General features: G+C 34.8%; 1 protein-coding gene across 1 annotated transcript in view; it reads left to right on the forward strand.

Annotated features, from left to right (window-relative positions):
- The window catches only part of USH2A (usherin), a 795,293-nt gene that overhangs the window by 160,380 nt on the left and 613,083 nt on the right, over positions 1 to 21,830 (forward strand). Inside the window, exons 12-13 of the mRNA XM_012506628.2 lie at positions 13,725 to 13,920; positions 17,585 to 18,226. Of these exons, the coding sequence (XP_012362082.2) occupies positions 13,725 to 13,920; positions 17,585 to 18,226 (838 nt within the window). The remainder of the gene's footprint in view (positions 1 to 13,724; positions 13,921 to 17,584; positions 18,227 to 21,830) is intronic.

Consider the following 21,830-nt stretch of genomic DNA (forward strand, 5'->3'; position numbering starts at 1 on the left):
TTCTCAGGCTGGGGGCATGAGTGTTCAAGGGATCAGCTGGTTCTGGAACTGGCTCACCAGGAGTGAGGCTGTTGGGTCGTTTCTCAGTTTAGAGGCATAGGCACATGATGGTTTGCTAGCCATTAAGCCTTTTAAAACTATGGTTTCATGTCTGGAAAATGTTTATTCTATACTAATTCTTTATTAACTTCTTTTATTTTTTTCCTTTTGGTGTGTTTCTGAAAATTCTATATTTTTATTTTGTTTTCATCTCATTATTATTGTTAGCCTTTCTGAAGTATTTTCTTATCTTTCTCTTCTAATCTTTTAGTTGAGATTTTTTTCCAGCCTTTTTTTTTTTTTTTTTTTTTGGACATAGAATCTTAGTATATTGTCTAGGCTGTACTCAAACTCCTGGGCTCTAACAATACTTCTACCTAAGCCTCATGAGTAGTTGGGACTACAAGCATATGCCACTATGCCTGGCTCTATATTTTTAATATTTAAGAATTCTTTCTTTCACCAGTTGTTTATTCTTTTAGGCTTTTTTTTGTTTCTATATTTTTTAATGAATGCAACTTTTATCTTCTGGTGATAACGGAGATATTTTATTAAATTGTTATTAGTTGGTGATTTCTTCTATCTCTAATTCCCTGCATTGTTTGTTTCCTCATCTGGATTATCACTTTTCGTCCTCCTCCTTTATTTTTGTTTCTGTCATTCACATTGTATATTTTGCACATGTTTGATGAATTTTGCCATCTGCTTTATTCTGTAGAGAAATGGTAAAACATTTCCAAAATGGCCTTTACTCATGTTTATGAGCAGCAATATAGCTTTACTTTGCAGAGGTTAAAAGCTCAAATATTAGTTCTAGAGTTCTTATCTTTGTAGTTTTCTCTGCCAGTTTCCTCCTTATGGAAAATAACTCTGGCTCCCGGCTTTCCATAAACCGTGTAGAAGGGGAATTGTGGTGGTAAAGGGGAGAGGCAATGTATACAGACTTTCACTTAATCCTTTCATGTCTACCTTGTGCCTCTTCCAATAACAAATTGTTGATGTTCCAATATAATGGAGCAGGTTAATTTCAATTATTCTTGACAATAAGACTGATGTCACTGTGGAGTAGGATTAGTTTGGCTGGCTGAGTGGGGTTGAAAAGGGGATCTGAAAATCTAAATACTTTCTATGCGGAATACCTCTAATTCATGATTCTCAACCTTGGCACTATGGCTATTTTGGGCTGGGTAATTTGTTGTGAGGGATGGATATGTGCATTGCAGGATGTTTAGCAGAATCCCTGGCTACATGTCAGTATACTACATGCCAGTAGAACTCCTCCCCCGACTGGGACAACCGGAAACTTCCTCTGGGGACAAAATCATCCTCAGTTGAGAACCATTGTTTAACTTTAGACCTGTGTGTGTCCTCTTACTTCTCTCAATGTTTCATTATCTTCAAGTCTTAAGGATCTGAAAGATTCTGTAGGAAAAATCAGTTTTCTTGTTTTAGGAATCCAATTCAGCCAGCACTCAAGCTGTAACTTCTCTGATTATTCCAGAATGTTGTCAATATTTATTTCTATTTCTTAATTTCATTTCTGTCTTCAAAATGTTTGTAAAAGGTGTTTATTCCCTATTGTTTTCTCTGCTGGCCTCATTAAAATTATGGGTTATATTTTTTAAAATTCCTAGTTTTTATTGAAGTATCAAGAAAAAAGGAAAAGGCATATGCTTGATCTGAACTTTATCAAAAATTGGTAATTGTTTTCATCTCTTACTATTAACTCTTTTTTAAATCGATCCTGTTGCTTTAGGAATCCAAATCAGCCTGCACTCATATTCCAGTTTCTCTGATTAGTCAAGAACGTTGCCAATATTTATTTATATTTCTTCATTTCATTTTTTGTCTTTGAAATTTTTGAAAAATATATTTCTCCCATATTGTTTTCTCATTAAAATTATGGGTTTTACTTTTTAAAATTGCCGTTATTTTAAAGTAGTGAGAAAAAGAGGAAAATACATGTACTTAATCTAAATCTTACCAAAAATTTTATATTTACCAAATGTATTTAGATGCATATTTTTCTGACAATGGGCAGTCTTAGTTAACACCTGTATCCTTTTTCTTGAGCAAGAAAATAAATTTATTATAATTTTTACTTATTCTGCCCTAGTATTCCTCATGGATAAATCGTGTCTTAATTTTATTAATCTTTGAATGCATCACTTCTAATAAGTTGGATCCTTTGTCAGAAGGCAGAATGTGTACAATATACTTATCCTTTAGTTTTGTCTTCCTGGGAACTGGCTCTTGATCACAATAGGATATATACCTACAGATCAGCTTGATTATAATTTAATTTGCTGTATTTGGCAGCAACATCTTATAGTGGTAACCTAGACTGAGATGAAATATTCCATTTCAATTGACAGTTATAAAGCTACAGACCATAGATTTAAATTATTTGAGTAGTTACTACATTAAAACACATCTTTTTTTCCCTTCCTTTGCTCCCAACCACATGCGCAGTAACCAGTATGTTTCTAAATTTTGCTCCTGTTTATAATGCTATTTCTTAAGCTTCTAAACATCACAGTGTGCATTGCGCCTCTGCTAATCTCCATCCAAATTCTGCTATGTTTTGGAGTTTGTCTGTAAGAAAGTGTAGTGCTGATGACGGGATTGAAGTTTCAGGATTCCAATTTTGGCTGCTTAACAGGAACAGTTGAAGGATGGCATGAGGTTTTTGATCCATGGTTTTCCATTTCCCTGGTATAGTAAGCATAGGTATCACTGCCAAACTTCTTTGGAGCTCTGTGTTATTTGGGTTTAGAGCTTGGAGCTATGTTAAACAGCTGAATAAATGTTTCCAATGCAACTCCGTCTATGATGCAGCTCCTGAAAATTCTCTCTGAATGTTGTCAGCTAGTTTTCTCTTAAATTGAGTTTATAGTTGTTGTGTCAGGTCCAAATGTCTTTTTGAGACTTTACTTCTGACTGAACAGTGTGATAGAATTTATCCTCCCGCTTGAAATGATAAAAATATGGACAAAATGTATTAAATAATTGTTTGCTAGATGGTGGACATCAGGCAATGAGGACAATGTTTGCTGAGAAATAGGAAATAAATTATGTGAATCTTACAATTGACCCAGATTACTGCTTACAGAGTATTTGCAGTCCATGACTTAGGGAGAGAAAACCCAGACAGAGCTCAGAGGGTTCTCCAAATTGAAGAGATGTAGCCAAGTGTTTCAGGAATTCAAAGTAGTTAGAGTTTGCAGAGAGCAGAGAGAGGAACAAAGAAATAATTCCACAGATCTACAGAGCATCTTCCTTAAGAATTCACTGTACTACTGTTCATTGCATGTATGAGGCTACAGAAAGCACAACTTTGAATTATTAAAAGTAACAATAATTAACACTCATGTAATGCTGGGATATGTGCCTATTTCCACTAGCTGAACTGGTGAGAAAATTTATGATTCATGGGACATTTGATAAGAGTACACAAAAGGGTCTAGCCTCAATAGTGGAGAATAGCCCTAGGCTGATAACTACTTCAATACCACCTAATAAATCTTAAGAGCAAGACTCAAAAGGAACTGTTTCCAAGTAATTTAACTGCATCCAAGAACAAAACACAAATATATTTGTAAGAACACTAAAATATATAGTACCCAACAAGAAAAAATTCACAGTCTCTGGCACCAAATCGAAGATTATCAGGCATGCAAAGGAGCAGGAAAGTACAATTCATAATGAGGATGTAAATGCATCAATCAAAACTGATCCAGAATTGTGAGAGATGTTAGAATTATCAGGCCAGTATATTGAAACAGATATTATAACTTTACATAGTTTAAAAGTTACATAAAAATATGGAAGGTACTAAATAACCCCACAGATCAAAATTCCAGAGAAAAACCTACAGTGTATGGAATGAAAATACACTGGATATAACTGATTATATATTAAACATAAAACATTTACGTTATATATAAAACATTAGTGAACTTGAAGTCATAGCAATATAACCTATCCAAAATGAAACAGAATTGAAAGAGCACTTGTAAAAATGAAAACAGCATTTGTTAGCTGTGGGACAACTTTTAGAGGCTTGGTATATGTGTAATTGGAGTCCCTAAAGGAATGGTGGGGTGGAGGTGGGCTCATAAAAAATATTCAAAGAATTTACAGTACACTGAAAACCATAAAGCCACAAACTCATGAATTTCAAGAAAACTAAAAAATAAGTAACATGAAGGAAATCACAAAAGGCATATTATAATTGAATTGCTCAAAGCTAGTGATAAATTTTTAATGATAAAACAAAATACTAAAGCAGCCAGAGGAAAAAGACATGTTAAATACATAGGCAAAACAGTAAGAATGACAACAGATTTCCTATCCAAAATAATGCAAAGAAGAAGACAGTGGGGCAACATTCTTATAACCATGAAAGAAAATAAATAGTGCACTTATGATTCTATGTCTAGTAAAGATATCCAAGATGAAGGTGAAATAAAAACTATTTGCAATACATATAATGAAAGAGTTCATCACACACAAACCTATACTATGAGAAACATTAGAAAGAAGTCCTTCAGTAGGAAATAAAATGGTATCACATGGAAATATGGATCTGCACAAAGAAACAAAAAGCACACAAAATGGCAACCGCATTGGTAAATACGGAGGGTATTTTTCTAATGATTTAATTTTCTTTAAATATAGTTGACAGTTTAAAAAATAATAATAATATAGTAAAGGTTTCATAACATGTATAAGTAAAATGTTTGGCAGCAATAACACAATAATCAGGAGGGGGAAAAGGAAGTACCCTTGACCCTTGAACGACATGGGAGTTAGAGGCACTGATTCCCTGCACAGTCAAAAATTCATGTTTAACTTTGACTCTCCAAAAACTTAACTACTAATGTCCTACCGTTGACCAAAACCTTACTGATAACATGAACAGTCAATTAACATTTATTTTGTATATACTTTATTCTTACAATAAAGTAATCTAGAGAAAAGAGAATCTTTAGGAAAATCATAAGAAAGAGAAAATGTATTTACTATTTGTTAAGTGAAAGTGGATCATAAAGATCTTTGTCCTCTTCATCTTCACTTTGAGTAAGATGAGGAGGAGGAATAAGAGGAAGAGGAGAGATTGGTCTTGTTGCCTCATGGCTGGCAGAGGTGGAAGATTCTTTTATAAGTAGACTCATGCAGTGGTGACCCATGTTTTTCAAGGGACAATTGTATACTATTGTAAGATCCTTATACTCTATTTGAACTAGTCTGTCACTTAAAGCTAGGCTGTGATAAAGATGTAGGATAAAAACCACTAAAATCATAAAACAAAGAGTTATAGCTAATAAACCAACATGGAGATAATTTGAATCATAAAGAAATATAAAATAACACAAGACAGGCAAAAAAAAAGAGGAAAAAAGAAATCCCAAACAGATGGGACAAATAGAAAATATCTAGATAATAGATTTAAACCTAATCATATCAATAATAGTGCTAAATTTTCCTGTTCTGAATACTCCACTTAAAAGACAGAGATTGGAAGATTGGTTAAAAAAGGAAAAGTACAACTTAACTGTATGCTACTTACAGAAAAGATATTTAAGTATAAGACACAAATAGGTTAAAAGTAAATGTTGGAAAAGATAAATCCTGTGAGCACTAAGCATAAGAAATCTAGGGTGACTTTACTAATATGAGAAAACATGAATTTTTAGAAATTTTGTCCAAGATAAAATATTGCCCAGGATGAAGAAGGTAATTTCATTTTGCAAAAGGAGTCATTTTATCAATAGGACATAACAATTCTTAATATTTCAGTACCAGCAACAGAGCTTCAAAATGCACAGAACAAAAACTAATGTAACTGAAGGAGAAAGTAAAATCCGCATTTGTGGGCAAAAATTTCAATACCCTTCTCTCAATTAATAGAACAAACTGACAGGAAATCAGTAAATCCATAGATTAGAACAACACTGTCAACCAACTTGACCTAATGGCCAGTTATGGAACATTCAACCCAACAGAGCAGCAAACTACACCTACTTTACAGGCCTACACAAAACATCTACCAAAATAGATCAAATTCTGAACCATAACACAAGCCTCAATAGATTTAAAATAATTCAAATCATATAAAGTATATTATCTGGCTGCAGTTAAATTAAATTAGAAATCAATAACAGACATGTAAGTCTTTAATCCATCATGAATTAATTTTTGTATACAGTGTAAGGAAGGGATCCAGTTTCAGCTTTCTACATATGGCTAGCCAGTTTTCCCAGCACCATTTATTAAATAGGGAATCCTTTCCCCATTTCTTGTTTTTGTCAGGTTTGTCAAAGATCAGATAGTTGTAGATATGCGGCATCATTTCTGAGGGCTCTGTTCTGTTCCATTGATCTATGTCTCTGTTGTGGTACCAGTACCATGCTGTTTTGGTTACTGTAGCCTTGTAGTATAGTTTTAAGTCAGGTAGCGTGATGCCTCCAGCTTTGTTCTTTTGGCTTAGGATTGACTTGGTGATGCGGGCTCTTTTTTTGTTCCATATGAACTTTAAAGTAGTTTTTTCCAATTCTGTGAAGAAAGTCATTGGTAGCTTGATGGGGATGGCATTGAATCTATAAATTACCTTGGGCAGTATGGCCATTTTCACGATATTGATTCTTCCAACCCATGAGCATGGAATATTCTTCCATTTGTTTGTATCCTCTTTTATTTCATTGAGCAGTGGTTTGTAGTTCTCCTTGAAGAGGTCCTTCACATCCCTTGTAAGTTGGATTCCTAGGTATTTTATTCTCTTTGAAGCAATTGTGAATAGGAGTTCACTCATGATTTGGCTCTGTTTGTCTGTGATTGGTGTACAAGAATGCTTGTGATTTTTGTACATTGATTTTGTATCCTGAGACTTTGCTGAAATTGCTTATCAGCTTAAGGAGATTTTGGGCTGAGACAATGGGGTTTTCTAGACATACAATCGTGTCATCTGCAAACAGGGACAATTTGACTTCCTCTTTTCCTAATTGAATACCCTTTATTTCCTTCTCCTGCCTGATTGCCCTGGCCAGAACTTCCAGCACTATGTTGAATAGGAGTGGTGAGAGAGGGCATCCCTGTCTTGTGCCAGTTTTCAAAGGGAATGCTTCCAGTTTTTGCCCATTCAGTATGATATTGGCTGTGGGTTTGTCATAGATAGCTCTTATTATTTTGAGATACATCCCATCAATACCCAATTTATTGAGAGTTTTTAGCATGAAGCGTTGTTGAATTTTGTCAAAGGCCTTTTCTGCATCTATTGAGATAATCATGTGGTTTTTGTCTTTGGTTCTGTTTATATGCTGGATTACATTTATTGATTTGCATATGTTGAACCAGCCTTGCATCCCAGGGATGAAGCCCACTTGATCATGGTGGATAAGCTTTTTGATGTGCTGCTGGATTTGGTTTGCCAGTATTTTATTGAGGATTTTTGCATCAATGTTCATCAAGGATGTTGGTCTGAAATTCTCTTTTTTGGTTGTGCCTCTGCCAGGCTTTGGTATCAGGACGATGCTGGCCTCATAAAATGTGTTAGGGAGGATTCCCTCTTTTTCTATCGATTGGAATAGTTTCAGAAGGAATGGTACCAGTTCCTCCTTGTACCTCTGGTAGAACTTGGCCGTGAATCCATGAGGTCCTGGACTCTTTTTGGTTAGTAAGCTATTTATTATTGCCACAATTTCAGAGCCTGTTATTGGTCTATTCAGAGATTCAACTTCTTCCTGGTTTAGTCTTGGGAGGGTGTATTTGTCGAGGAATTTATCCATTTCTTCTAGATTTTCTAGTTTATTTGCGTAGAGGTGTTTGTAGTATTCTCTGATGGTAGATTGTATTTCTGTGAGATCGGTGGTGATAACCCCTTTTTCATTTTTTATTGCATCTATTTGATTCTTCTCTCTTTTCTTTTTTATTAGTCTTGCTAGCGGTCTATCAATTTTGTTGATCTTTCAAAAAACCAGCTCCTGTATTCATTAATTTTTGAAGGGTTTTTTGTGTCTCTATTTCCTTCAGTTCTGCTCTCATTTTAGTTATTTCTAGCCTTCTGTGGATTAAAGACTTACATGTTAGGCTTAAAACCATAAAAACCCTAGAAGAAAGCCTAGGCAATACCATTCAGGACATAGGCGTGGGCAAGGACTTCATGTCTAAAACACCAAAAGCAATGGCAACAAAAGCCAAAATTGACAAATGGGATCTAATTAAACTAAAGAGCTTCTGCACAGCAAAAGAAACTACCATCAGAGTGAACAGGCAACCTACAGAATGGGAGAAAATTTTTGCAACCTACTCATCTGACAAAGGGCTAATATCCAGAATCTACAATGAACTCAAACAAATTTACAAGAAAAAAACAACCCCATCAAAAAGTGGGCAAAGGACATGAACAGACACTTCTCAAAAGAAGACATTTATGCAGCCAAAAAACACATGGAGAAATGCTCATCATCACTGGCCATCAGAGAAATGCAAATCAAAACCACAATGAGATACCATGTCACACCAGTTAGAATGGCAATCATTAAAAAGTCAGGAAACAACAGGTGCTGGAGAGGATGTGGAGAAATAGGAACACTTTCACACTGTTGGTGGGACTGTAAACTAGTTCAACCATTGTGGAAGTCAGTGTGGCGATTCCTCGGGGATCTAGAACTAGAAATACCATTTGACCCAGCCATCCCATTACTGGGTATATACCCAAAGGACTATAAATCATGCTGCTATAAAGACACATGCACACGTATGTTTATTGTGGCACTATTCACAATAGCAAAGACTTGGAACCAACCCAAATGCCCAACAACGATAGACTGGATTAAGAAAATGTGGCGCATATACACCATGGAATACTATGCAGCCATAAAAAAATGATGAGTTCATGTCCTTTGTAGGGACATGGATGAAACTGGAAAACATCATTCTCAGTAAACTATCGCAAGGACAAAAAACCAAACACCGCATGTTCTCACTCATAGGTGGGAATTGAACAATGAGAACTCATGGACACAGGAAGGGGAACATCACACTCCGGGGACTGTTGTGGGTTGGGGGGAGGGGGGAGGAACAGCATTAGGAGATATACCTAATGCTAAATGACGAGTTAATGGGTGCAGCAAACCAACACCGCACATGGATACATATGTAACAAACCTGCACATTGTGCACATGTACCCTAAAACCTAAAATATAATAATAATAAAAAAAGAAATCAATAACAAAATAACCTGGAATTGCTTTAAATATTTGGAAACTAATAACACAATTCTAAATAATCCAAGATTAAAAGAGGAAACCTAAAGAGGAATTAAGAAGTATTTTGAACTGAATGAAAATGAAAACACAGCATAACAAAATTGTGAGATACCCAATATGGCAGGACTTAGTAGTAGATTAATAGCACTAAATGCCTATGTTAGGAAAGCATGAAGATTTCAAAGAAATATCTTCTACTTTACAAAACTAGGAAAAGAAGGGAAGACCCAAACCAGGCTAATGAAAGCCATTTCTGAGTTTCTAACTGCATCTCGTGGGGATGATCATTTCTTTTCTCTGCTCTTGTGGCTGAAAGCATGTTAAGGCCAAAACTGTGATTCAGGCAAGACCCAAATTTATAAGACCAAGATTGCATTTTAAGCCATAAAGAGCGGGAGAATCTCCATGGCTTGAACTGTGAATAGATATTTGTTTGTTATCAGAGATAGTAATTGTACTGCTTTATCTGTATTTCCTTCCATGTTAGTAAAAGAAAGCTCAAAAGTAGTTTATCACATGATCATAGAGAATAAACTACATATCTCAGCCTCCTTGGCAGCTAGGTGTAGAAATGTCGTTTAAGTTCTGGTCAATGATATTGTATCTATTAACTTTTGCTGTTTAATTTAATGGCTAAAAACAATAAAAATTGCTTATTTATTTAAGATTCTATGGTTTGTCTCAGTGCTGGTGTGCACTGGCTTGTCCAACCTCTTCTGGGCTCTCTCATTTGTCTGTGATTAGCTAGCTGGTCAAGTAGCAGTTAGATAGGAAGACCTCACTCACATATATGGTGGTTGACAAGCTGGCTGTTCACCAGGGCAATATTAGCTGGGGCACCTCAGTTCTCTGCCATACAACCTCTAATATTCCAGCAGGATAGCATGAGCTTGTTCACAAGGCGATCTCAGAGTTCCAAGCCCAGCAAGAGAGTATGAACTCCAAATTTGCAGGCACTTTTAAATGTCTGTTTGAATCATGTTTGCAAGCGGTATATGTTCTAGTATTTGGCCGAAGAAAACCAATAGGTCAATCTAGAGTTATTGTGGAAGGATCGTACCAAAGAGTGTCTTAGTGTATTTTTAAAGGAAAGGGGAATGCCTTTCTCTCTTTCTACTTCTTGGTGGACAGGAATTGGTTTTAGAATATGAGTAGATTTGTATTTTCTCACATTAAAAAGGGAGAATCTACAGCTATGGAATCTACAGAAGTAAACTTGGTATTTTCAGTTGAATTTTGGGAAACTGACTAAAGTTAACATTTTTAAAAATAATAATGCCTTATTTTATTTTTAAACTACATTTTAAGATATAGTTAATATACAGAAATTATAATCTATATGTGTTACAGAGAGTTAGATTAATGAAATGGGAGTAAACTTGTTATTTTTTTAATTTGTGGCAGAGTTGTTCATATAGAAAGAATTGTTTTTATTGACAAAAATATCTGGGTAAGACTTAGGTTTTGGCAAGAATCAAGGCAATATTATACACTTTTGAGATGTCTGTGAAAAAGTGACCATGTAAAGTCAAGTGTATAGAAAAAAGTGGATATGCTTTATGGCAGAGCAAGGAGGAAGAAGAGGGAAGCCACAGAGATGGCAGATAATTGGAGTGCAAGATGGTAGGTAATTGGAGTGCCAATGAAAATCTCTAGCTATAGGGAAACTAAAGGGATATTATGAATTGCAAAGTAATGATTTAATTCCTCTTTTACCCGGAATCTTTAATAAAGTTTAACAACTACATTTTGTTTGTTTGTTTTGAACAAGAGTTCTTGAAATTGAGGCATTAGCTGAGTTTCACCTCTGGGTGACATAGGGCAGTGCTGGCAGTAGCCAGAAAGACTTCAAAATGGAAGAAGCAGAAGCGTAGGGTCAGGGCGACTATGAGATGATCAATACGCATAGAATTCTTAAAAACTTAAGGAGGACTTCTGTCATTCAGGGATGGAATTAGGGTCATAGGCAGTCTTATCTAGATTTCAAAAGGCAAGGACACTCCAGCTGATACATGCATTACATGTAAATAAGAATACAACAAGGCCAGGCACGGTGGCTCAGGCCTGTAATCCCAGCAATTTGGGAGGCCAAGGCGGGCAGATCATCTGAGGTCAGGAGTTGGAGACCAGCCTGACCAACATTGTGAAACTGCATCTCTACTAAAAAGACAAAAAATTAGCCGTGCCTGGTGGCCCAGCTACTGGGGAGGCTGAAACAAGAGAGTCACTTGAACCTGGGAGGCGGAGGTTGCAGTGAGCTGAGATCGCACCATTGTACTCCAAATTTGCAGGCATTTTTAAATGTCTGTTTGAATCGTTTTTCAAGAGTTAAACTCCATCTCAAAAAAAAAAAAAAAAAAAAGCATACAAAAGATACAGGTTTTGCACTTTTATTTCTCTTTACCTTTTGCACGCTTCCTTGCTCTTTGAAAAAGTATTGTTTACATGTGAATAATGTTTAAGATTATTCTTTGACAGAAACATCACGTATGTCCAATGCCTTAAGGTGTTTACTATCTCTTTGGAGAAAAGGACTGATCCTGTAAAGTACCAGCAAAGACTCAGGCCTGAGTTGTGGGTTGATGTACTTGAAGTGTTACAAGTACGTACTCACAGGCCTATTGGATTTTCATGGTATGCCTATATGTTACACATATCCACCAATAAATGCCATTTATTTTTGTAGGCTGAATCAAATCTCTGTCTTGAGTAATGATTTTGTATTCTTTGGACTAGATGTGAATAAGACTGAGAAACAGCCAGACACAAGAAGGCTATTCATCGTTCTCACTCATCTTTCTAAACCTATATGCATCTTTGATATCGAGGTTCATTATTAGCTACAACTACATTTGGTTTGCGTATAACCATTTATTTTTCAGTCTTAGATATTTTCATATCAATCGTCTTAATTATCCTTAAATAAAGCTTTCAGTGAGTCTCTATTTCTTGGATAAGGACAATTGAGGCAGTGACAGTTCTTTAAAAATTATTTAATTTCTAAGTCCTTCCCTATATCTTGTAACTGAATCCCAACCTAGATATTTTTTAATATCCTTGAAATTAAATAGAAATCAAATAATATCTTTCCACATGTAGGTTACTTCCCTCTATGGTAACTCTGCCTCCAAATGTGAAGAGCTGGATTCAATCCAGGTGAAAGAAAATCAGGAGGGAAAATGTCGGGGACTATAAAAGAGATTTGAAGTCTGTACCCACATTGCTGTGTTAGAGTCCTGAGTTATTAAATTTCTCATATTTATTTGACATTTTATGTACCTATGTCCGCTTATGAAGAGTTTAGTTCTTATCTTTCTTTAATCAGCATAGTATTATCTATGCATATAGTAGATGAACACTATATTTTATGTATTTTCATTCTTTTCAAACCAGATGCTTAAAGAATAAAATGACACAGTGTTTTAGCTGTTATTTTGCTTGAAAATGCTTTAAAGCAAGAAAAATTTTTGGAATTTCTTATCACAATATAAATCAGCTAAGTATATTTAATGTGGTGAAATGGATCATAAATAGGCTGAAATAGTCCTAAAAGGGGAGTTGGGTAAGCAAAAATGTATTAGGGTCAGTATCAATAGGCATAAATAATTCTATTAACAAATAACATCAAACATTGTTACACTGTTTATGGGATGATATCATTATATCATTATAGAAAGATTCTCCCTTAATGTAAATACCTAGCATGTACAAAACAAGTTTAAATCAATGAGACAGTAAACAAGAGGAATAAAATAGAGAGGTGGGCTGGGCGTGGTGATTCATGCCTGTAATCCCGGCACTTTGGGAGGCTGAGGCGGGCGGATCACAAGGTCAAGAGATCGAGACCAATATGGTGAAACCTCGCCTCTGCTAAAATTACAAAAATTAGCTGAGCGTGGTGGCGGGTGCCTGTAATCCCAGCTACTCGGAAGGCTGAGGCAGGAGAATGGCGTGAACACGGGAGGCGGAGCTTGCAGTGAGCCGAGATCTCGCCACTGCACTCCAGCATGGGGGACAGAGCGAGACTCCGTCTCAAAAAAAAAAAAAAAAAAAAAAAAAAAGAGAGAGAGAGAGAAATGGTGTCCTAAAGACTAAATGAACTGCTGACTGTTTTCTATTTTCAGTCTTTAAATATTTATATTTTTATTTCTTTGTATAGTATTGAATGGTTAATTCCCCCATTTCCCTTTTATTCATATACGACTAACTTCTATGGGTTTTATTTTCATTCAGTTCTATGTATTCCCCCTGCTGAAGCCTCCCATGTTGTGTGTCAAGAGGAAAAATATCTTATTACCTTCTTGTCTGTTGAACATTTAGTTTTCTTCTCCCTCCCTCCCTGTCTTGTACCTAATGAGCAAATTATCTAAAAATAGATACGTTCATCATTCTACAAAATGTTGTATCTTCTCTAGATTGGAGGCCGGTGTAATTGTAAGAGACATGTGTCTGGCAGACAGTGCAATCAGTGCCAGAATGGATTCTACAATCTACGAGAGTTGGATCCTGATGGCTGCAGTCCCTGTAACTGCAATACCTCTGGGACAGTGGATGGAGATATTACCTGTCACCAAAATTCAGGCCAGTGCAAGTGCAAAGCAAACGTTATTGGTACGTGTAATGCAAAAGTTTACAGTCACATCTCTATTACCATCTGGAATAAAATTCTCTATTTGATTTCTTAACTGAAGAGTAAAGCAAATTTCTTTGCTCAAGGCAGGCTGGAAAAAAAAACAATTTGGATGAAATTAACTGTTTAAAATGATTAAATTAATAATTCTATCAAACTACAGCTTGAAGCTTAGTTTAATCAACCCTTTAGAAGTTTCTTTATTCTGTAGATGCATTAATTCACATGGTACCATACTAATAAGTCATAGAAAAAATATAATTTCCTTACTGCATAGATGTTTCTTTCAGAAAATTAGCACTTTTTCAAAATGTTTTACACTTAATGAGTTCTAAGCAAATCATTTCCATGCTAGTTTTCTTAATAGACCAAAATAAATGGATTTTTTTCAAAATATTCTGTGCTACAGGGTCCTTTGTGATAAATCTTTCCATTTTTTTTCTGTTATATTTCTTTGAACTGTTCCTATGAAATGCAAAATAAGTCAACATAATTCTACAGATCATGTATATTGCTAGGGTTACTTATAAAGGGCTATATAATTTTAATTTTGTAATTCAGCACCAAGTTGATTATAATAAACAGCTACCTTCGGTGTTATTTATCATTTTTTTATACAAGACGTGCTTTTTTGTTTGTTACTCCCACAGGTATTTTTCAGAAATTAGATTTGATTATAGCAATTTATTACATCCAACATTTTTGAGGGGAACCACCGCCACATAAGGACAAAATTTATCAAGTGCCCGAAATGCGCTATGTACATAATGCACTTTGAAATTTTGATATATGAGAATATTATGAGAGGAAAGTTTCCTGATGAAGTGAGCCCTGTATTGTAACTGAATATGTCTTGGTTCATATAGGAAGTTTAAAAAAGACCTTTGCCTTTCTATTGTCATTCAAGACACCAAGTCATCCATGGTTTTTCTAACACTGACCTGAACCTTACAATAATAAAAACATGCCGGCAGTGATTACACACACTCCTCTCTCTCTCTCTCACACACACACACACACGAATGCTTACATGTACATATGCATATGTACATATCATTCTGAATACTATTTTCATTTCTGTGATATACCTCTAAATCTAATTCTTTATCTTTTATTTATGTAAGTATACATCATGCTACACAATTCAGCTAGACAAGCATTTCAATTTAATAAAGAGAATGTAGGTGTGTTTAATGGCATTACACGAGATTTCTCTGGTTTAAAGAAACATTACATGAAAATCTGTAACATAATTTACCTTTATGCATCTCAAGCCTACAAAAACTAATTTTTTAGAAAGAAAGAATAACGTGTAAAGAGAAGTACGTATTTGTATGTGCTATCCATGATACTGAAGGAATTCTAAGACCCTGAATTCAATTTGTATGGCATCCCTTGTTCTTTAATGTGAGATATATTTTAAACTCAAGATGTGAAAACAAAAGTTAAAGCAAGGCCTTTAAAGACAGTGAAATAATTACTTCTTTGTATCAATGGAAGCTTTCTTGTGATGGTTAGATTCCAGAGCTTGAAGAAGGGAAAAATCAAAATTAATTTAGAATGTGTTATGCTCTCTCTACTATTTGCCTGTTTTGTTGATTGATCCAGATGGTTTTCTGCAGGAAACAAAGTATATTTTGTGAAGACTAAATTACTTCGGTATTATAAATAATTATTATTTCTAGTGTTATTTCTGCAAATGTAGTACTTTTATAAAAACAAAAACTTGATATGCATATTTATTTTCCTAATGGGATCAGCAAGTAACTTTATTCAATTTCACCTTGTTAATATGAAAAAAAAAGAAGCCCAGAAAATACAAGTGTGTGTTGTATATGCTTCAGAAAGCAAACTGTTAGAGTTAACAAAACTGTTAAATCTTACTAATGATTCTATCACCAGTAAAATACATTAGCACCAATAATTTTATTAAAGTAGGTCATTCATCTAGAATAAAAAGGGAGAAGAATGTGAATTAAATGCCAAGTGTGCTAACTCGCCTGTACTTGTTAACACCGAATGTGATGCCCTGTAGGCCTTCCTGAGTATCGTTAGGAATAGATTACCTGTCAGGAATATGTATGGCATATTCAAATAAGCACTGCGCATATTTTTAAAACTGATATGATATGAATCCATGTAGACCAATTTTAATAGTTCAAAATGAGTCATAATTCTTGTTAACAATACAGTTATTTTTAAAATTTGCAGCAATAGTGGTCCTTTTTTATTTTCCTTATTGAAATTAAATGATATGCCTTAGGTGAGTCATTCATCACTGTTAAAGAACTTGCCTTCCATTGGAGTTCTTGAATTTTTATCCATATATATACATATATATTATGCATTTCCTTCCAGTTTAGGAAATGCTTTTCTACATATGAGTTCCTGAGTGTGTTTTTGACTCTTATTTTAAGACTAATTTTTAAATTGCAATTATAGCTTGAAATAAATGTTTCAGTTGATTCAACCCATGCAGTCAGTTATTTAAATTCGTGGATATCTGGAGACTATGTAAAGGAAGTATTTTGCATCTAAACATTTACTATTCTAATTTTTTTATTTCTTTGCCTTGCAATACCCTTTTTTTTTTTTTAGAATAGCCTTACTTGTCAGAGATTTAAGTTTAGGTGATAAAACATTTTTCTTCATTCGTAAAATGTATATGTGTACTCCTTTAAATAGAAGTAATATAAAAAACAGCATTTACTTAGTGTTTAAAGAGGTATGTTCTGAGTCACACAAGATGACAAGCAATGTGATTGCTTTATGAGCCAAGGAGAGCATAATTTATATTAATTGAAAATGATAAAATAGAGGAGCATTCAAAAGGATTAAACCAAAAATTGCCCTGGATAAGTTTTATTTATATTAATTACTTAAATGTGTGGATTCAGAAATAAGTATATATGCTGTTTTCACGAAAATAGTTATCAGCTTACATTTTTTTCTTTTTTCCCAACTTCACGAAGGTATAATTAAATAAAAATTGTATATATTTATGGCCGACAACAGGATGTTTTGATATATGTACACATTATAAAATGATTAATTCCAGCTAATTAACATATCCATCACCTCATGTACTTATCATGTTTTTGGGGTGAGAACATTTAAGGTCTAATCTCTTAGCAATTTTCCAGTATACATTATTATTAAGTATAGTCACCATGCTGTACAGTAGAGCTCCAGAACTTATTCATTCTGTCTAGCTGGAACTTTGTACTCAGCTTAACATTTTAGTAAACATCTTTAGAGATTTCTTATCTTTAGGAAGACAACTAATTTGTTATATGTAATTCTACTATAATTTTAAATGAACACATTTGTTAAAATCGTTTTTAAGATTTGTTAAAGAGAAAAAGAGCTCCAGCATATGTAACAGAAACAACGTTTGCATTAAGCATTTTTCTTTGCATTAGTAATTAAAAATTTATGAAGTTCATCGCAAACAGTTGTATATTAAAGCTAAATTAAATATTGCCATTGAATTTTGAGAGTATGATTAGTCCCCTATGGCATTGCTTAGGAGAAAACACTCAATATTTTGTGTTCGTATAGTCTGCAGTAGCATCGTTTGTGTCTCATCTATCTTGAATGAAATCATTTTCCCATCTTCACCTTTTAAATATATTTTATCTTTAGGGCTTAGGTGTGATCGTTGCAATTTTGGATTTAAATTTCTCCGAAGCTTTAATAATGATGGATGTGAGCCCTGCCAGTGTAACCTCCATGGCTCAGTGAACAAATTCTGCAATCCTCTCTCTGGGCAGTGTGAGTGCAAAAAAGAAGCCAAAGGACTTCAGTGTGACACCTGCAGAGAAAACTTTTATGGGTTAGATGTCACCAATTGTAAGGCCTGTGACTGTGACACAGCTGGATCCCTCCCTGGGACTGTCTGTAATGCTAAGACAGGGCAGTGCATCTGTAAGCCCAATGTTGGAGGGAGACAGTGCAATAAATGTTTGGAGGGAAACTTCTACCTACGGCAAAATAATTCTTTCCTCTGTCTGCCTTGCAACTGTGATAAGACTGGGACAACAAATGGCTCTCTGCTGTGTGACAAATCAACAGGACAATGTCCTTGCAAATTAGGGGTAACAGGTCTTCGCTGTAATCAGTGTGAGCCTCACAGGTACAATTTGACCATTGACAATTTTCAACGCTGCCAGATGTGTGAGTGTGACTCCTTGGGGACATTACCTGGGACCATTTGTGACCCAATCAGTGGCCAGTGCCTATGTGTGCCTAATCGTCAAGGAAGAAGGTGTAATCAGTGTCAACCAGGTAAGAAAGAAATGTGTTACATTTTCAGTGCACAATGACATTCCTTTTGTTAACTTATAACAGGTAACTTCTCCCTGTTTCTGGTTTGTGGCTTCTACATATTTTATTTCCAAAATCATTATTGTATTTATATCATTATCCAATACAGATATAACTATTTAACTTATTCAAAATTATCTGCATATTTATGTTACTATTTTGGGAGGATACTTTAGATAAAACTCAGACGATCAGATTTATTTCATAATTGAAAATTTCTACACTTGAAATAAATCTCCTTTTAACAGTTTTTTAAAAATCAGATTAACAAGAGTCAATTTTATTTTCCAGAGAAAGGAAAATTTGAGTTGAATATCCATACAATGCCAAATATTCAAATGATGAACTAAATCTCTGAATAAAACTGGCTAAATGTTTTTACCGAAGAGGCTATATGTTCTAGTTTTATATAGAAATACTTAGAATTGTTTCTACATGCCATCAAATTAATAAAATAGGCTACTGTTTAATCTTATTATATACAAACTTATCTTTCCATCTCTTTCCCAATTGGGAGAGGGATAGACCCCATCTATGGCTCTCCTTGCATTTAAGATTTTAACTAAAATACTATACCTTCTTTACAATAAGTTCATTATGGTATCATGATAAATATAAGTACTTATCAGTTGTTTAACAGCTGTGCTAATTGTTGTCCTGTCAGCCAGTATTAGCTCTGAGTTATATGGGTCTATAAAAATGAGCATGATACAAACTCAAAGGTGTGATTTGCTTGCCAGAGAAGGAGTAGAACAAAAGTTCTGTTTACATAGCAAGGAACCCAGCCTAGGATAACTGGGCCACACTTTTCCTTTGGCATTGGTCAGTGTGAAAAGTAAGATCAAAGAGACAAGAAGGAATTGATGAAGAATTCATTGTTTTTGAGATATAAGTATTAGAAAACAACTTGAACTGGTTTAAACATAAATGGAGACTATATTATAACTAGATATTCCATAAAACCCTAAGGAGAAGGACCACTGCAGTCAGGACTCAGGAATTAGAATGCTTCCATTGATACATATTCATTCGTCTCTCTCTCTCTCTCTCTTTCTCTCTCTCTCTCTCGAAAGGGGACTTTACCTCTCTCTTTCCCTATATGGGCATATGGCCACCCTATGTCCCCTGAAATTGTTTATAAGTCTACCGCCAGCTACAACAGAGAGATTTATTAGCTACCTCTTAGTTATAATTTCTAGAGGAAAATTCAAATTGACTCAGTTTTGTTTGGTTGGTTACCTCTGAGCCAATTCACTGTGGCCAGGGGTGTCACGTACTTATAAAATGAGCATAGCTTTTAGGGACCATTTCATCAGGTAGGAGCAAGGTGGTAAGTATCCCAGAAGACAGGAAGACAATGGAGACCTGGGCAGACAGCCTAAATGACAGATACAGCACATTCACTCTTTTTACCTTCAGGTTAATCCTTCCAAATTTGCAATCAATTAACTTTTTGATATCCTAAGATGATGGTTTTTTGCTCTTTTAGTGTTTATCAATATCTCTAATTTTGGAAACAAAGTACTCTGTCTACTACACAGTCAAATAACCATGATTTATACATCTTTCTAAGTAAACCAAAACAAATAGATCAAATGTTATATCCTTTTGAGTAATTATTGATTGTTAAAACTTACTGTTCCATTCTAACTTTAATTGTATATATAACACAAGTCACACGTTTTAAACATTTTTTCTGATTTTGGAAAAATTCTGAAATCATAGTTACAAACATTTGCTCCCTTTGGTCTTTTCAATGAAAGACCCAGCCCATCATCTCAATACTTTGTATACCTACCAGATATCTAAATGATGAACTAAAATTGTTAGAAAACCTATGCTTTTCTGGTTGTTTTGTATATCATGCAGAAATAGCCATGGATAATTTAATCTACACCGTGCATAAGACTGGCTCATTTGTGCCCTTCCTAGGATGAAGAAATACTGACTTCATTGCTCTTTCCTTTATTTTTGTGGCTCTCATTGTGGTGATCTCTTTGTTCCCAACTCTTAAGCCCTTTTCTCTTACCCAAATCTATGGCTCTTTCCTGTCTACCCTATATACTATTGGCAGAATAATTCCCCTAAAATACTTAATTAGTTATGTCATTCTCCTATAGGGTTACCTAAAATGGGTTTTATTTTGCCTATCATTTGAGTCTAATGTGGGCAAACCTTTATGAGTTTTTATCTTCTGGTCACAGTCTAGACACCAAGCTTTACTTCCTGATATTCCCTTTCTCCCATCTTCTTCAGTCACTGCAGCCACTTCACTGGAGCTACACATGTCGCATGCAGAGCCGATTTCAATCTACCTGATGCTTTGGTTCATTCTCCTTTCCCGATGTGGAATGCAGTATAATCCTCCTTTTCAGTGTCAGTTGGCATCCTCTGACTAGTTTTACTATTCAACATACTGCTTAAAATTCTCCATCACTCAGTGAACAACAAAGTTAACATGAAGCATCAGTGTTTTAAGAGGTGGTTTAACTCAAACCTATAGAAAACTTGAAAATAATGTGTTTTTGAAAATGTGCTCAAGCTTCTATTGTCTTCATGTTCAATTTATTATATGACCTTGAAGATAGATTTATGTTCAATAAATAATAATACAGATCTCATTGTAATTACCCCATAATTATGCTTCTTTTTTTCTGAAGACCATATGGACCTATAAATGAAGTCAATGAGTTAAGAGTAAGGAGCATTAAACACGGTGAAAATATTTTTATTTACTGAAAAAATTCAACAGTGTATTGTAAAATACTTAGTAGACAATGTACTAGACTGAGAAAACATATTTGGAGCTCCATTTCTTCAGCTTACTGACTCTCTAAAGGCATTCCCCTGTCCTCAATGGGGAACTTCCATATTTTCTTCCAACTGTCCATTTCTATCCGGGGGTAAGCAGATTTATCTTTAAGCTGTTACCTGAGTGGAGCCTGTATCAGTTCTACTCATATCCTTCTAATCAGAACTGCTTTGTATATCCATACCTCACTGCAAAAGCAAAAGAGGCTGGCAAATAGATGCCCTATCTGAATATCAAGGTGTCTATTTAAAACTTGGGGCCTCTGTTATTATAAGGAATAAGAAAGAAATTGATCCTTGAAGACAGCCTTGGCTATACTAGGAATGTCCTACACTTAAAAAATTAGCTGGCAGAACATTAGTCAACTTCCAGATAGACGCTTTTAATGACCATGAGTTTTGTACTTTTTTTGATAGATCCCATTATTATCATTTTTAAAAAAAAATCAGCCAAAGTTAATGAAGGCCTCTTGAGTCCTGAGGAAATATATGCACAAAATCTCTTCTTGGGATCTTCGACTGTTTCTTACATGCTTTGCCTTATAGACTCAATGCTATTCTAGTCACTCTTCCTTCCAAGGATATGCTACAGTTTATCAGTGGCCCTGCTGAGTTATTGACCCAGGATATTGGCCTGGTTATGAAAAGCTAGAATGATCAAGCTATAGATTTGGATTATTATATTTTGTTGAACAGTGCGGTTATTTTCATATAGATAAACATTTCTCTTACTGAGAAATCATTTTCTTCTGGG

The sequence above is a fragment of the Nomascus leucogenys genome, chromosome 5, assembly GCF_006542625.1.
Source record: "Nomascus leucogenys isolate Asia chromosome 5, Asia_NLE_v1, whole genome shotgun sequence".
Lineage (NCBI taxonomy): Eukaryota > Metazoa > Chordata > Mammalia > Primates > Hylobatidae > Nomascus > Nomascus leucogenys.